Source organism: Cucumis melo, chromosome 3 (genome assembly GCF_025177605.1).
Source record: "Cucumis melo cultivar AY chromosome 3, USDA_Cmelo_AY_1.0, whole genome shotgun sequence".
Lineage (NCBI taxonomy): Eukaryota > Viridiplantae > Streptophyta > Magnoliopsida > Cucurbitales > Cucurbitaceae > Cucumis > Cucumis melo.
In genome coordinates, this window is record NC_066859.1 from 13115169 (window position 1) to 13133912 (window position 18744).

Consider the following 18744-nt stretch of genomic DNA (forward strand, 5'->3'; position numbering starts at 1 on the left):
GCATATATCAGTCATAAAATTGAACCTAAGGGTACCTATTCAATCAAAACAGTCAACAGTCTAGAGGTGGCGATCCCGTAGGACACTGTACATACAAGATATACTAGCCTAATAGCTAAAGCTAACAATTACATGATATACTAGCCTAATAACTAAAGCTAACAGTTACCACATCAATCCAAAAATAGTCTAGCTCAGTCAATCTTAGTCTAAATTGATCATAAACATATCATACAAAATTCATCCAATAGTCTTATATATTTACATAATCTGCATGCTTCTAATTTTACAAGGTAAATCACAATAAAGTTAATTGTGTTATCAACTACAATTTATCCCAACACACATTCACATTCAGTACATATTTGTATCAATACAATTAATCTAATAAGTCATCTCAGTACATAATCGCTCTTATCATTGAAGGTTCGATCGTAAATCCTTTACTTTAAGCTTGAGTTTATTTTCTTAGGTTGCACTAAAAAAACCCAAAAATCAACCTACGCATAATAAATATAAATTAATAATTTTGTCCGCAAAATTATCAATTTGATAAACCTTAATAAATGCTAATTACTTACACAATTGCAGGTTGAAAATCCAATTCTAAATGCGTCGAGAAAACCATAAATTAAATCTAAGAGTTCTTTCTATTATGCCTTCAAAGGCCAAGAAAAGTCACAATTTAATTCAAAAATTAAACTTAATTAAGAGCCTTAATCGGTATCAAACCCATAACTAAAAACCTCAATAATTGTCCAAAAACTCACCTAAACCCCTTCGATGAGTAGATCGATTATGAACAGAGGGAAGAGCAGCCCGATGGCAACTGCAAACAGTGGAGCTAGACAGAGGAGCAGTGTACGGCTAGAACGTCGGCTCATGGCCACACTTTGGCTTGGGCTTCACGGCCGCATAAGGAGCTCGACTCGGACGAAAAGAGGGCTTCAACTTGTTTCTTGGCTTGGACCTCGTAGATGGCTCAAATGACGTTGGTGGCTACACATGGAGAAGGTGGTCGGATGATGATGGCTTGCAACCAGAATGGTGTTCAATAGTGGTTTGCGACACTTGGGTTTTTCTAAGGAAGAAGAAGATGGAAAATTAATTTGGTTAATTTTCATAATATAACAAACCAGTAAAATATTTATGGCATGTGTAACAAAATGAAAAAGCCCATAAAGCTGGCCATTTTTTTAAATATTCTAGGTTTGCCTTCCTTTTCATCGTCTTTCTTCTCTTCATCATCTATGATTTTTTTTCTTTCCATCAATTTTCTTCTCTTCTTTTGCAATTTTTCTTCTATTTTTTTAAACTATTATTTGGTTCAAGATCATGTACCAAATACAAAAGATCTATTTTTTTTTATAATTTTTAAACTGTTATTTGGTTGTTTAAGATCGTGTACCAAATATAAAAGATCTTGAAAAAGACCTCATTTAGATTTGGGTAACATAATCTAAACCTAAACGATCATGTACCAGAAATAGCAAAATCTAAACGATCGTGTACAACATAATCTTTAAAAAATTGTTCCAAATTTAAATGATCGTATACAAAAAAAAAATCGACTGTATGGCTAAATTTAAACAATCATATACCAAAGAACCTTGAAAAAAATTGTTTAGATTTGACTACCAAAATCTAAACAATCGTGTATCATATCTCAACGATCGTGTAGCCAAATTTTAAACGATAGTGTACCAAAGAATCTTGAAAAGAATCATTCCAAATCTAGAACGATCGTGTATCAAACATTCATTTGATACAAATAATATGAGTTTCAATAGTAAAACATTCAATCTAAAACCAATCACTTCAATGTGTTAGGCGATTCAACATAATTCAAATCTCATAATCAAACATTCATAAAACGTTTCTCTTATTAACTTTAACCAAGCATTCTACATCACTTTACAAGAATACATAAATGCAACACTTAAACTTTAAAAGCAAAATGCATGGCAGTCTCTTTTCGCCTAGTAGTTTCTCACAGTTTCCTTACTTGGCCTTAACACCTGAAACCTCGAAGGTGGAAACTTAAAACATAAGTCAAAACACTTAGTGAGATTTTACGAAAACCTTTTTGGATACAAATCATATAAATACAATATTTGACAAGTTCGTCATTCATATCAAATCGCGAAAACACATCTTTTCATATAAAACACACGTCATTCTTAAATCATTCCTTTCGCTAAGAACCTGAATCATTCTCTACACTAGGGCTCATAATCTCGCGTTTAGACTACTGTGATGCCATTTTCATAAACAACATCTGAGAATTACTTGTTTCATTCCTTGTTGGTTAGGTCGTTAAGCACAATATACGCCTTATTCATTAGCCAACTTTACTCCACCATGCAGTCCTTTTCTACATGGTTGTCTTTACTCCTTATGTGCACATAACTGTTAGCTCATTGATAGGAAGTAGACCAATGATTTGAACACCATTTCACAATTCATTTGAAATGAATAAAGCATACTTTAAACATGACATAAACTTTTCATTCGAAATTTCTTTGGAAACATTTGAATATAAATCATCATTTCAAATGAGTAGAAACTTAAAAGAAAACCTTTAAACATAATTAAACTATTTTAAGAAAAAAACACTCACAAAACTTAATTACCTTAACCTCAATTACTCATACACTTCTTCTCATGTAGTCCTTTAACAACAACTTCAACCCTTAGTTTTCTTTTCAGCCTTTCAGAGTAACACTCTTTAATGATCTGACTTATTCCTATATTTATACTAGTTCTAAAATAGATTAGTCATCCTTAACCTTTTAATAATTTTCAAGCTTTTACTCTTAGTGGTGCATGTGTAGACTTTATGTTTAACTTAATCATGCTTAACTTAAACTTTCACACGTGGCCAATTTTCTTACTCTTCATCGCCTAGTCTTCAATTGTGAGATAACTCAACCTGCATTCTAAGCTTCCTTGCCTTCTCTTTATTACACACAAAGCTCTAAATGCCTACTTCTTATCACCTAACTCCAGTCAAAATGCATTATTTTAAACATTTAGTCAAAGTTTTTATTCCTTTTTAGCTACGGGTCTCACATCTATAATCATGCTTGGTGTATCCTCTGCTTCTTGCTGGGTCATGGCATAGACCTGACCATGTTGTCTAGGTCTCTCCACGACTCCCTTTTGTTTTGTATTAATAGGTCCCTCACCTCCAATTGCTATCGCTCTCAGCTAATTTACTAACTGAAAATCAACTCCATGCTCCCTTTACGTACCTGTCGCTAATTGAGAATACTCTCTCCATAAATGTCCAGGTTGCATGAAATGATAACATACATCTGCTCCAACTAGACATAAGCCTCTATGGAATCTACCATAGTCTTTGCAAATAAATTACCACGGATGCTAACTGTGGATCCTTGCTCTTTTCGAGATACTGTTGCTACTCTAATTGACTAACTTGGCATTCTATGACTTCTGATAGGCACTACTTGAACTCATCTATCGCAAAATTTGGCTACCAGCTTGACTCTTGAAGTCTCGATAACTTGAGTTCACACAAGGTGTAAACTTCCATTATTCACAGTCTAAAAAACTGCTAACTGATGAAGCCCGACGACTAGGCTCCACCGCTGGTTTTTGCCTCTGTTATACTCAGCTCCTCACGTAAAGCAGTTTTAGCTAGTTGGGAAAACATCTAACCACTTGGCAATCGCTGTAACTAGGGTATGTATCTCTTTACGCTACCCTCTCTTGAATCACTAACACCTGTCACTTTTAGATGCCACAATCATATGAGCATACCTTGAAAGCTCAATATACTTTTTCTTTACTCGACCATTGAAAGTGACCTATATTCCAGCTTTAGAAACTCATCCCTCTTTGTCTCACAATAAGTACTAGGTTAATGCTCATTTTCAAATTCTAGTATAAAGTACGTTCATCATTGTGACTGGCTAATATGGAGTTCCACCATCCCTTTGCCTTCTTCTACAGCAGGAATGTGGCCAACCAAGAATGTGGCCTTCTTTTACATATAGCATTTTTCTAGCATGTTCAGTCATGCTTTAGCGTCAACCAGATATGTGGAACCCTTAAACACTATGGTTCCTAACTTCTTCAACTGCTCAATTCTGTACATCTCTTCAGGATCACTATGCCCTACTCTTACTAACCTACCCATCTTTTGTGTGGATCATGCAAACTACTCGTTTTCTATCTTAGTTTGAACTCTTAGAGCATTGGGATTCCCCTTTAAACTGTACATGGGTAGGATTTTGTGTCACATCCTGATTCTGCGATGTTTGCTAGTACCTTATGGCATGACTCTTATAACATATCAATACATTCACTACAAGAAATCAGGATTTTTTCAACGCCAAAAAACGTCGAGGGAAGTGAAAAATACGTCGGGAAAGGATCTCCCGATGCAGTCCTTGGCATCGAGACAAACGTCGGGGGAAGTGAGTCAGGATAGGATTTCCCAATGCTGTGTTGGTCACGCGTCGGGAAAGCCTCTCCCGACGTCGTCTTTCCCGACACAATCCACGATATTGGGAAAGCCTCGTCTGCTTTCCCGACGCCATGTACTACATCGGGAAAGCCTCCCCCGACAGGCTTTACCCTGCAGCTTTGTTAAGAAACCGTTTTGCCGACAATATACTGAAAGCTCGAGAAAAGGCACTTGAAAAGGTTCGTTAAACTTGAGATTTTTCTTGTTTGTCCAATGTTAGGCCAACCCTATGATGCACAGACGCACACATATTCATTCAATGAAAGTTGTTTCAATAAAAAGAATATTCATTTAAGATATATTTGTTTTGAATGTCATTGACTGACTTAGCTATAGAGTGACAAATGGGATCCTGAAAAAGTGAGAATGGAGAGAGAAGAACTTGAAAGACAACAAAGAGAAGGTTGGCAGCGAGCTACGGATGGAGGAAGGCTGAAGCTGAAGTTGTGGTCGTGGCGAGGGACGACAATGACGATGGAACGGATGGCGGCAAGCTACGGACGACGACGAATCTTTCTCTCTTCTCCGAACCCTTTCCCTTTCGTTTTCAATTCTGTGTAAAACAAAAACGAAATAAATATTCAGGGGATCTCCCAACGCACTACTTACGGCGTCAGAAAAACCTAGACCTTTCCCGACGCACTACTTATGGCGTCGGGAAAATCTAGGCCTTTCCCGACGTACTACTTGCCTTTCCCGACGCACACTTACGGCGTCAGAAAACCTAGGCCTTGGGAATACCCCTTATTTCCCACGCGAGGCTTTTCTCGACGCACTACTTACGACGTCGAGAATATCTAAGCCTTTCCTGACGCGTTAGGCCGGTGTTGGGAATACCCTTTATTTTCTGATGGTCTTTCCCGACGTGTTAGGTCGGTGTCGGGAATATCCCTTATTTCCCGATGTCTGGTGTCCGACGCGTGAATTGTGCATCGAGAAAACCTCTTATTCCCGACGTCTTACTGTATGCATCGGGAGAACCTCTTATTCCTGATGTCTTTTATGCCGACGTCTTTTTGGACGTCGGGAAAAACTCGACTTCTGGTAGTGATTAGAATTGTTATAGATACTCTGACTCATATGCATGTTACTAGTCTTTCCCATTTTTGGCAATTTCCCAATAGAACTATCCCCATGCTTGATAACATGTATTCTCTCATTTGGAGAGATAAGAGGTCTACTGTTTTCTATAAGTATAAATTATAATTTTGTTTTGTTTTGTTCTTTTTGGAGATTTCTGGGCAATTTCGATCTAACCTCAGCCATTGACACAGTCCTCTCTTGCCCGCCAAATACCCACTATCCTCATTTTTGAGGATGAGATGAGAAGTATTTGAAAACGATTCTCTTCCCACTTACCTCGCCAAATCCGTCGCCATGAACTCAAAATTCCACTCGGCTTTTCCACTTGATAGTGTCTAGAATGTTAAAAAGAGGAGCTAATTAGGGGGAAGCTTGAGGAACACGAAAATGGATCCCAAAGCTTCGAACCCTAAGATGATTTTTTAGAATGTGACCAGATTCATAAACGGAATCATTGTGTTTCAAGTTCCTAGAGTTAGAATCCAGCTAAAATACCAAAAATGCGTTCTCAGAAGAAGACTATGTTGTTAGTGTTCCTGTTTTGAAAATTGTTTCCGATCTTAGGCCCAGAAAACGATTAAGAAGTTCGTTTACCTGCTCGTTAGAACTACGACGAGGAATTTTAGTTCTTCGTTTGAGGTGATTGAAATTTTTTGCTTCTTTTGGTGTTTCAAGAAATGACTTTTAGTTTTCCGTTTAAGGTGAGTGGACTTTTTGTATTTTCATCTCTTACAGGACTTCCGGCTTGTTTTGGTGATTTTGAAATTGTTAATTTGTAATGTTTAAAATGAGAAACATGCTTTTCGTCCTTCAGGTTAAAATTAGTTTTGGTGGCATGCAAATTGCGAAGTTAAAAATGTTAAATTGATTTTGGATAATCAAAGGGTTGTTTTAGAATGTTCGTGCTGATTGATTACCCATGTTTAGGTTCGTCTTTGTTGAAGCGGACTACGCAGCAAGAAAGTAAAAAGTAGAGCAAGAATGGCTTTTAAGCCGTTTTTTTGGTATTGTCGTCCGGTTGTTGGTGGTGTGTGGACGAATGCAGTGGATAATGCTTTTGGCGCTTACACACCATGTGCCATTGACTCTCTAGTGGTTGTTATTTCTCACCTAGTTGTACTGGGTTTGTGCATCTACAGAATATGGTTGATCAATAAGGATTTTAAAGTACAGAGGTTCTGTTTGAAGTCAGGGACATACAACTATGTGTTGAGTTTATTGGCTACTTGCTGTGCATTCGAGCCTTTACTCAAATTGATCATCGGAATTTCAGTATTGAATTTAGATGGGCAAACTGCACTTGCTCCATTCGAGGTATAGGTTCCTTAAACTACTTAGAATAATTGTTGATCTTTTGTTTCTTTACTGCAAATTACTCACACATATTGCAAGCGTAATAAAAGATATGTTTTGACCTTGTACTTCCCAATTTAGTTAAATGAAAAATTTTAAGTTTATTTGGTCGGTTGTTTCTGACTTAATATTACTTAACTTTGTACCAAAATTTTCTTTCAAATACAGGTCTTATGTTTTCTTAACTGAGTTCATTAGTATTAAGTCTTATGTCCTTTTGTTTCAGGTGGTTGCCCTGATGGTTCAGACTCTAGCTTGGTGCTCAATGGTTCTAATGCTTGTTGTAGAAACCAAAGTTTATGTTTATGAGTTTCGATGGATCGTGAGATTTGGCGTTGTTTATATATTAGTAGCAGATATTGTAATGCTCAACCTAATTCTTTCGGCGAAGGATTTCTACAAGAGGTATTTCTTAATGTTTGTTAAAGTTATAAGTTCAGTTTTATTCTTTAAATCATCTATGGAATCTGGATAACATTTTACTGTTTTGTTCCTGCTGTTCTTCCTTTTCACTAGAATTTTTCATGTAAAAAATCCATTGTCTTTTGGAAATGTGCCAAGAACTTAGATTTGCATAAAAGATATTAAGATGTTAATTGGAAATTCAACTGATTGTACATCTTAGGCATCTGTGAAATATGATGGAAAAATCTCAATTTGTCTTTTGTGAGAAAAGAAAAAAAAAGCTGTTCAGTTTCTTGAGCATACATTTAGTTGTAACATAAATTCACTGTTTAAATTTTGTCATTTCAGATCTGTCCTATATTTGTACATCAGTGAAGTTTTCTTCCAGGTTGGTTTGTTTTCTGCTTATGCAATATGCAATTTTGCATTATTTTGTACTGAATAGGTGTTACCATATGAGTTTTATAATTATGCATGAGCAACCAGTACTTTGAGAATTTTTTGTATTCCTTATATTCATTCATTTTTCTTGAAAAGGAAACAAGTCTATTCATATATATGTAGAATGAAAGAGACTAATACTCTAAGTACATGAGAGTTATACAAGGAGAGTAAAGCGTAAAGCATAACTAGGATCAGCAGGCGCAATCAAACATCTCAACTAGGTTGACACTCCCTTAAGCGCCCTCAATATATCCATAAAACGTAACATTAAAAAATCGGTCAAGGCTTATAAATTCAGCCATTATAGAGGAGCAAAAGACTATTGGTCACTAGCCCAACTAAGGATTCAACAAAAAGCATACAGAAGGCCTAATCCAAAAGTGCAATAAGAGATTTAATCTCAAGACAGAAATTAAGATGGGAAGTTAAAAGCTCTCAAACTTGAGTAGATTTCTTGAATCCTGGAGCTTTCCAAAGGCTTGAAGAAGGAATACGATGAGGAGGCATTCTTTTGGGCAACTTCAAAGTGATCCAACCTATCAAAGAATTTATCATGAAAAACCCTTTGATTTCTCTCAAACCATAATTTTGCCAACAGCGACTTTTGCTGCATGTATCCAAAGTGATTGAGGGATTTTTTTGAAGTGCACCCGAAATAAAAGTTGTGGATATTTCCTTGGAGGTCAGCACCAACCACCTAAGAAAGATTAAAGAAAGAGAACAGCTTCTCGCAACATTGTGCTGCGTACAAACAGAAGAAGAAAAGATGTAAAGGATCTTCTCCATTCCAATGACATAAAAGGCAAACGAAGGAGAAAGACAGCTATTAGGAAGTTTATGCTGCATCATAGAGGATACCTTAAGATGACTGATCATGATCTGAACAAGAATGTTAACCCTCCTTGGGCTGTAGACTTTCACAGCACCGAGTATAACGTTTAGTTGGATTTCATACAATAAAATCAACAAACTAAACAACCTATTAGTGTTTAGTTGGATTTCATCTTCTTCGACCTTGCTAACTTATTCTGGGACTATTTTCTTGGTGTAGGCTTTATTTGGTGTTCTCTTGCTCCCATATGTGCCTAGCTTGGATCCTTATCCTGGTCATACTCCCCTAAGTAGTGAATCTGTTGATGTTGCTGAGTATGAAAAACTCCCTGACGGAGAAGATATATGTCCTGAGCGGCATGTGAGTTTATTTTCAAGTAAGTATTTGTTTTATAAAATCCAGCATTGTTGCCTTTATGTGGAGAAATATTTAGGATATAGATTGCTATTTTATGATGGAGATTGCTATGTGATTGTGTTTTTAATTGTTGTTACTTTTTACTAGAAATTACTTTTGCATGGATGGATCACATAATGAAGCTAGGATACAAAAGGCCACTCACGGAGAAGGATTTTTGGAAATTGGATATGTGGGATCGAACTGAAACATTATACGATAAGTCTGGTCATCTCACTCACTCTATATTATTATCTGATTTTTTCACATTATTGTTGGATCTTATTTATTGTCTTATCTAGCTTCCAGAAAATTTGGGTGGAAGAGTCTCATAAATCCAAACCATGGCTTCTTAGAGCATTAAACAGTAGCCTCGGAGGGAGGTGAGTAGTAGACAAGTGAGATATAGTTTTCATTGAATGATTGATATTTGAATAAACTACTAATTTACTACATATTTATGAACGGAAACCTCATTTTGTTAGTCATTAATGTTACTATCTTATTCTGTTCGGATAAGGAGTTTCCTCATTCTGAATCACATTTTGCATAACTAGAGGTCCTTTTTCTATTTTATGTATTTTCTTTTAAAGGAATTTCATTGATAAAATGAAAAGAGATCAAAGCTAAAAAATACACAATACCAAAAGAAATAAAAAAACAAAGGAGAATAGCAGTATGACGATTATCTTCTTTTCAAGCTTTAGAGAAAATTGCATTAATTGAAGGGATAGAAATCTAGTGAACTTGCATCACACACCATTTGGATGTAAGTTCTCTCTATTCTCTCTCCCCTCCCTCTTCTCTCCGGTCAAGATGATTCATCGGCAATTTGTCCGAGGATTTCATCCGAGCTAGAAATGGAAGTGGAGAGCTTGGAAGTTGTCGATTCTTTCTACTGCATATGGTTCGAAAAGGGGCTATTTCATATTGATGGCGTAGACTTTCGCAAAATCCCCCGTGTAACTAAGCATCAACTGAAATGGTTTATTGATTCCCTATCAGATCTTGTCCAAGAGCCAGAATGAAAGTTCTTTCTAAAAAATGGCAATGATGGAAATGGAGCCTCAAGACTGACCAAGTTTCGAACTTCATCTGGTTCGATACTAAGGTGTGTTGTTTGACATGCCTTAGGAATTCATTCGTTTGTTCATGTTTTCTCTGGAGTTGCAAAACAAGGATGGTTGTCGTTCTTGAACATGTTAAGAAGTTTCTTAATGAAGTCATGGCATTCTACCATACAATTTGGATTCTAGTTGCCACCTCTCTACCAGGTTTGGGTTACGCGGACAAAGTAAAGCACTATGGAGCTGATTCCTCCTCTGTTTTGATCCTTAAAAACAGGGCATGCTAAAGCGACCAAAATGCCTGTCAAGTTCAACTCTTTGACTTCCAATCCGTTTAACATAGTGTGCTACAATATTGGGTCTGAAAATGTGATGACATTCTTCAGGAAGACTTCAATGATTTATGGGTTCTAACAAGATTATTTGCTTTTGATGAATGTAAGAATATTTCTATCTTCTTGGAAGATTTATTTTAAGTCAAAATCAGCATTAATCCTTTGTTTGCAAATAAAGCTGTCATTAAGACAACTTTTAGGAGATCCTTATCTTAGTAAGACCTTGTGGATAATCTGGTGGAACAGGGTTAAAGACCAGTAGAATTATGGTTTGAAAGAAATCAAAGAGTATTTCATGACAAATCTATCGGATGGCTAGATCGTTATGAAGTTTGCTAGATATATTAGCTATGTCCATCTTATTTTGTTAGGATATGATTAGGGCACTAAGGGTGTCAACCTAGTTGAGATGTCAGGGTGTGCTTCCTGGTCCCTAGGTTCTTTTGCTCATTGTATAATTCTCTTGTTCTATGAGTTTTGGTCTCATTTTCAATTAATAAAAGAGACTCGGTTCTTGTTGTTTTTGTGTTATATTTTATTGTATTGGTTGTATTATATTTGCCAAAATCATTTGTTCCTTCTTTGTAATGAGTTCTTCTATTTAAGAAAACTCTTCTCTCTTTGTGAAATATAAAAGAAATATATTATTTTGGCATGGTATTAGAGCAAGTTTTTTGAAAACCCTAAAAATCCTAACTTTTTGACAAACTTAAAATCTCTAAGTCCCTTACAGCCCCCACTATTGCATACATCAGTCACCTCGAGGGTCGTCTCCACTGGTCACTCTACTCCAACTGATCGCCACAGCTGCCACAGCTTGTTGGACATCACTGGCAGTCGGTTTTTCTTGCGTTTTCTGCTGTAAGTTGGTGGTTTCATTGTGGTTTCTCTTTTGTATTCGTTGGTTGCCCTTGTCTGAGACCTCTGTCACTGATTTCGCCATCGTTCGCTGCCCAATGATGAGTTTGGTTCATTTTTTTCAGATCTGTTCTGTCTGTTTTCTGAACTTTGTTGCTTCAGCCATGTCAGATACTAAGTCACCTATGGTTAAAGTCGTCAATCGTATCCATTCCAATAGCCCCACTATCTAAATAACCACGATCCGACTTCGTTGGTCACAAAGTGTTAGGTTGTATATGACTTCAGTTGTCACTTTGAACAATTAGAAGTTCCTAACATTGTGAAAAAAGAATTGCTTCTCAGCAATTTTTCTAAACCTATTGTGCCACAGAAGAAGAGGTTCAGTCAATTTTTAGACTTATCAGTCTCACCACTCTGGTGTACAAGCTGATTGCAAAGGTACTAGTAGAAAGGCTAAAGAAGGTCATGCCAATTGCTCCTACAGAGTGCTTTCCTGGAAGTCCGACTAATTTTGAACTTTATTCTCATTGCAAATGAAGTAGCAGATTACTTCAGAGCTAAAAAGAAGCATGGTTGGATTCTTAAATTAAATATTGAAAAGCCTCTGATAGATTGGACTGGGTCTTCTAGGAGAAAGTGTTGAAGAAAAAATCTTTGATCCTCATTGGATCTCTTGGATTATGGGATGTGTGAAAAATCCAACATACTCGATCTTCATCAACAGTCAACCAAGAGGGTGAATTTTGTAGTAAGGATAAGGTTCATGTTCCTCTCCTTCAATTTGCGGACAACACTTCAATATTCTCTAAGTCTGAAGAGGCAATGCTGGAAAATTTTGCAGAAGATATTGTAATTATTCAAATGGTGTTCAGGGTAAAAAATCAATTGGGAGAAATCTGCCATTTGCCTCAAGACTGAATTGCAAGATTGAAAGTATCCCTATAATGTATCTCGGACTTCCTATAAAGGGAGATCAATTTTGTGGGCAGTTTTTCTGCACTCTTCCTTGAGAGAGAGGATAGGCAGAGAGGGTAGTATTTTACTTGTTCTTAGTTAATTTCGGTATTTTCATCTCATAATTGATATTCATTAATTCCTCACTGTAATAGTGAGGTCTATATCAATTGAATAAGAACACATCTTATTGGTGTTCTATCAGAATTCTATGGGAGTGAGTTACTTTATAAAATCACAATTTAAATACACTTAATAAATTACATTCTAGCTGTCTTAAAAAATAAACCAAAGGTAATTATATTCTTTTGCTCGTACAGTTGCAAAATCAAATACTGGCCCTCAAATTTCCTTCTGGGAGGTTGGGATTTACATCACAGACATCTTTTAGAATTTGACTAAAACTGAAATAGGCAAAGTACTGAACATGAATTGAATGTGTTTTACTTAAATTTAGTATATGAAGGAATACTGCTTCTTTTGTTACTCAATCTCTGTATTGTCCATCATTAATTTTCTTCTCTCATCTCCATTTGTAGGTTTTGGTTGGGTGGGCTTTGGAAGGTATTGTGATCTATCACTTGATACATCTAGCACAATTAGAGAAATATATTAGGAATGTATTTAATGTATTCGTTGAAACTTCAGTATAGAAAAGTACCAAAAAAGTTCACGATAAAGCTTCCCCTTGGCCGATCCATCTGGAATCAGCATGGCTTAATGCGTCCATGTGGTGTGCCCTCCCCAGCTCGTTGAAGATTTCTCCATCCAAGAGATCAACCTCAATTGGAAGGCTTTTATTTTTCCTTTATAGTGTAGTTTGAAATGACGTGTCTACCCGTAGTTTATGTTTCTAACCCTCTGCTGCTTTTGTCAATACACGCACCCGAACATCTCAACTAGGTTGACACTCCCTTAACGCCCTCATCATCTCCTCCCAAGATCCAAAATCAAAACGACTAAACAAAATGTAGGAAGTGCTGATTTTTCTAATCTTCTAAAAGAATATCTTGTATCAGGTTCCAAGAAATGAACCAACCTTTTCAACGCCAACAGATACATGTAACATCTTTCTACTTCTGTATGGTGGCCAGACAAAGCACTCCCAAAACCATCCTGATTTGATTACAAAAAAGTGCGTGCACCGGACTTTGTTTAACACTTCAACCATTCGCACTTCAACAGTTAACAATAAAAAAGACTTTTTAAATTAACAGCAAATGACCAAAAATGTTTCGTAGCTTGTTGGTTAAGTGGGCAGTTGTGTAAACGGGGAAAGAAAGAGAAGAAAAATACAATTAACAGCAAATGTTCTTTCTAATTAAAGAGGCCATTCCATTTGAAATTGCAACCGTTTCATGTTCATTTAATTTTTTATTTTGTCTTTGCCCCCAAATTTCACTAACATGTTGTGGGACTTGCAGATTGGCAATGATGTGTCTCAGTTTGTTGGACCTGTCATCTTGAATAAACTTCTCGAGGTTTGTTTTTCTTTCTTTTATTTTTTCTTTTTACTCTTCTTGGTGTTTCATCACTACAATGAAGGTTGATCATTGGTGACACAGTTACGCCAACAATATGAAGCGAAGAAAACAAAAAGAAATGGTAAAATAAGGAAACGGTCAAAGACAAAAAACTGTGCATTAATGACAAATATTATAATATTATATTTAATTCAAATGTTATAAATAGCCATAACGATAAACTAAAATTTCCAATTTTGAAGCACTTTTACGTTGCAAATATTTATTGGGGGGGGGGGGGGGGCATATATAGTTCAAATCTTGGAAATGTACTGGTCATTCATCCAAAAACTTCAGTATCAATTGTCTATGTTTTGGTATTTTATTCTCCCTTTTGAAGAGTAGTTTTATCATTGAAAATTAGTTTCTTTTCATTATATCAATGAAAATTTTTGATTTCTTAATGGAAAAAACAAAGAAAAACAAGAACCCATAATGATGCACAAAATTTTAAAAATTTGTAACTTGTTGACAAAGTTATTTAAAATTTAAAAGACTACACTATAATGCTTAATTACTAGTCTAGAATCGAATGGAATATAATTTTTTGTATTCCTTGGCTATTGTTAGATACAAAGCCTTCTTTTTTTCTTGAAAGGGAAACAATTCTCTTTTATTAATAAAAAAATGAGACAAAAACTTATAGTACAAAAGGTTTATACAATGAGCAAAAAAGTTTTTAGGATCAACAGATAAACATCTCAACTAGGTTGACACTCTCTTAGCGCCTTCATCATATCCAAACAAAACTTTGAATTGGCATGTGGAAGAAGGTTACCATACTGCCTTTAGAACATATTATAGTGATGTAAAGGCAAAAATACAAAAGTACAATCCTTTGGTAATAAGTGCTTGTTATTGGTCTTTGTCTTTTATCTTTATCCAGAATTTGTTTATGGATGTATCATGAGAAGTTCTAATAATGCGACTAAAAGCGTCTAGGTTAGGGTTATGCGATAAAAGATGTATGTTCTACCTATGCGTTGCTAAATGCATATGATCAACGTTTAGTATAAATTCTCCTCACGCTTGTCCAAGAGTAAACAAAGCGAGAGGTTTTCTAGGCAAGCTACGGTCGAACATAGGGAAGTTCTACTAAATTTAGTTATAACGTCTACTTTTAATTCCAGGCGGTATAAATTTTGTACAGTATAAATATAGAAATATGCTAATCTAATTATTTACATAGAGGATTCTGTAGAGGGGAATGGAATGGGATGATTATGGAAAGTGAACTAACTTGCATTAAGATGAAGGGAAGTTTTTGCATCATAGACGATTTAAATGCGAGATACGGCTTAATGCGATATAGATCATTTGATCTTCTTATATTTAAGGCGAGTAACCTCTCGGCGCCTAAACACCATATTTGTTCTCCTTTCAGGACACAAATGGTAAAGATAAATCAAGCGATATATATCTAGACTTCCTTAGTTATAAGCTTCACATTTACCACTTTATTTCAGGCGAGCAACCTTACGACGCCTAAACACCACAGTTGTTCTCCTTTCGGGACACAAATGATTGGAGGCAAAACAACAGAGTGAAGTTTGTTTCCAAACTCCCTTCTGCATATGATGAGCTGCATTAAGAACAACATTGCCTCATAGATAGGAAGGAAGGGAAGAAAACAACATAAAGGAATGAGCAACTTCTAAAAGATGACAATTTTTTCACTCAGCAACCCCATTCTGTTAGGGGTGTAAGCACAAGAACGTTTGTTAACAAATCCTTTAAATGATAAAACCTCATTAAAAGGGTTTTGAAACTCACGACCATTATCACTATGTAGGATTGCAATCTTGGTATTGAATTGCGTTTCTACGGTGTGATAGAAGTCCTGGAATGTAGAAGTGACGTCGAATTTTCAAAGATAAGGAAAACCCAAGTAAGAAGAGTATGATTTCAATAAAGGTCACAAGCTACCGTTTTCTAGAGGAGGTAGTGACCTTGGATGGTCTCCAACATCACAATGAACAAGAGTGAAAGGTTGGGTTGACTTGTATGGTTGTGAGGGAAAGGAGACTCGATGCTATTTGGCCCTAACTGATACCTCACAAGCTAAACAAGAAACATCAACCTTAGAGAACAGATGAGGAAATAAATGCTTTATATTAAATGTTGGGTTGGCTTAAACGAAAATTTCGTAACATACATCTTTTTTGAAAATAGTAAAGATAAAAGAATATTCTTAGAACTGTTACTAGAGGAGGCATCATCATCAAGCAGGTTAAGTCCCCTACTGTGTCGGACAGTGACAATCATTCTCTATGAGGTCAAGTCGTGAAAAGAAACAAAATGAGGTAAGAAGGTTGCTTTGCAGTTCAATCCACTTAATCATATTTATAGATAGAAGATTATAGGAAATTCGGGGCACATGCAACACATTGTGTAAGGTTAGTCATATAATATTGGGCAAAGGAGTGGAGGTAGACCTTGAGAAAATCCAATCCATCAAAGAATGGCTAGTGCCAACCAATGTTCGTGATGTTCAAGGATTCCTAGGATTGATGGGATATTATGGAAGATTTGTTATGAATTTTAGGAGTGTGGCTGCACCTTTTACTCAATTGTTGAAGAAAGGAGCTTGTATATGGACAGTGGAAGCACATGAGGCCTTTCAAAAGTTGAAGATGGCCATGATGGCTCTATCAATTTTAGCACTGCCAGATTTTACATTGCCTTTTGAAATAGAGACTGATGCATAAAGATATGGAATAGGTGCTGTACTTACTCAGAATAATTGGCCAATTGCTTATTTCGGTCAAACTTTGACCATGAGGGATAGAGCCAAGTCAGTCTATCAACGGGAACTAATGGCAGTGGTATTAGTTGTACAACAATGGAGGCCATACCTTTTGGGAAGGAGGTTTGTGGTTAAAACAGACCAACACTTATTGAAGTTTTTATTAGAGTAGAGGGTTATTCAACCTCAACATCAGAGGTGGGTTGCCAAATTACTAGGGTACAATTTTATGTAGTCTACAAATCGGGCCTTGAAAACAAAGCAGCAGACGCATTGTCGTGGGTCCCTCCAATGGTACACCTCAATCATCTCACTACTCCAGCCTTACTGTGACATATCAGCCCTTTAAACAGAAGTGTAAGAGGATGTGAAATTGAAGGAAATCAGATGTGAAATTAAAGGAAATCATAGCCAAGTTAGAGAGGGGTGAAGCAATTTCTGAATTTACTATGCATCGAGGTATAAGGGACAGCTGATGATATCAAAGAATTCAGCCTTATTGCCTATGATTCTTCATACTTATCATGACTCAGTCTTTGGAGGCCACTCGGGGTAATAGAGGACTTATAAAAGATTAACTGGTAAGCTGTATTGGGAAGAGATGGAAGATGATGTGCAAAAGTACTGTGAGGAATGTTTGTTCTGTCAACAAAGTACTGGCTTTATCACCTGCTGGATTACTCATGCCCCAGGAAATACCGGATGCTGTTTGGAGTGAGATATCCATGGACTTCATTGATGGCCTCCTTAAATCCGAAGGACATGAGGTAATACTTGTTGTAGATAGGTTGAGTAAATTTGGACATTTTATAGCTTTGAAACACCTTTACCCTGTAAAACTGTTGCTAAGGTTTTTGTTAAAGAGATAGTTAAGTTACACGGTTGTCCTAAGTCCATTGTGTCTAACCGTGACAAAATCTTTTTGAGCCATATTTGGCAAGAGATGTTTAGGCTATCGAGAACTAAATTGAGTAGAAGCATTGCTTATCATCTTTAATCGGATGGATAAATGGAGGTGGTCAACAGAGGAGTGGAAGCTTATTTGTGATGTTTCTGTGGAGAGAGGCCGAAAGAATGGATGTGTTGCCTACACTGGGCTAAGTATTGGTACAATACGACGTACCAAAGATCAATTGGCATAACACCCTTCCAAGCAATTTTTGGCCGGCTTCCACCACCACTTATTTATTATGGAGATATGGAGACGCCAAACTCAACGTTGGATCAACAATTGCAAGAGAGAGATGTGATTTTGGGGGCATTAAAGGAGAATCTCAGGGTAGCACAAGATAAAATGAAAAAATACGCTGATAAAAAAAGATAGGCATGTCGAATTTCAAGAGGGAGAATGATATTTCTAAAACTCAGACAATGTAGGCAAGTATCAGTGAGAAAGAGAAGAAATAAGAAGCTGTCACCCAAGTTCCTTGGGACCTTCAAGGTGGGACTAGTTGCCTATAAACTAGAACTGCCAACCTGCAGTGATGATTGTTAGATATCCCCCTATTAAGTTTGTATGTAAAAGAAAAAATAAATCACATTAAATCACATTCTTTACACATGTGATATATTAGGAAGTTAGATGGTTAGTAGTTATAACTGAAATTAGTTAGTGAGGAACTACTATAAATAAGGGAAGATTAATGGAGAGAGGCATCAGAAAAATTCATGTAAAAGCTGGCTGTTGAATCTAGAGAGAAGATCAACAGAGAGGAATATTGTAATCTGCAATTGAGAATAATAAAGTGAAATTTATATACCAAAAAGGGAGTTTCATCAAATTCATCCTATATTTCATGTGTCCCAGCTCAAGAAAGTAATTGGAAATCATGTTGATGTACATCAACTAGCTCCGTTCTTGACTGAAAATGTGGAGTGGGTGGCCAAACCAGCGGATATTTTTGGTTAATGGAAGAATAAATCAACAAAAGATTGGAAAGCGCTTATTAGTTGGGAAGGATTGCCACCTTATGAGGCTACATGGGAGAATTGTGATGATTTTGCGTAGCAGTTTTTGTGTCTTTGGAGAGGGAGAGTAATGATAGATCATCGATTATAATACAATACATCAGAAGGAAGAAAAATGAAGTGGCATGCGTGCAAAAGGACAAAAGTGGAGGAAGTGGAAACCACCTTGGTGGGGACCACAATTAGTTACATGAGGAGTGCGTTAAAAGGATAGGAGGAAGTGAAGAGGGGTGGTTATTTTGTTCCGGAAAGGTGGGTTGCTAGTTTCCTGGAGAGCAGGGAAAG

General features: G+C 36.5%; 1 protein-coding gene across 2 annotated transcripts in view; it reads left to right on the top strand.

Moving 5' to 3' along the window:
• Positions 1-5689: 5689 nt before the first annotated feature.
• The window catches only part of LOC103488640 (ABC transporter C family member 2-like), a 52888-nt gene continuing 39833 nt past the window's right edge, over positions 5690-18744 (top strand). Inside the window, exons 1-9 of one of the 2 annotated variants that reach the window (XM_008447461.3) lie at positions 5690-6214; positions 6503-6889; positions 7155-7333; positions 7682-7721; positions 8829-8985; positions 9114-9228; positions 9308-9388; positions 12762-12786; positions 13647-13703. In XM_008447461.3, the coding sequence (XP_008445683.3) occupies positions 6557-6889; positions 7155-7333; positions 7682-7721; positions 8829-8985; positions 9114-9228; positions 9308-9388; positions 12762-12786; positions 13647-13703 (987 nt within the window). In that variant the 5' untranslated portion in view covers positions 5690-6214; positions 6503-6556. Of the gene's footprint in view, positions 6277-6502; positions 6890-7154; positions 7334-7681; positions 7722-8828; positions 8986-9113; positions 9229-9307; positions 9389-12761; positions 12787-13646; positions 13704-18744 lie in introns of both variants that reach the window. The other variant, XM_017044625.2, reaches the window with a different exon arrangement.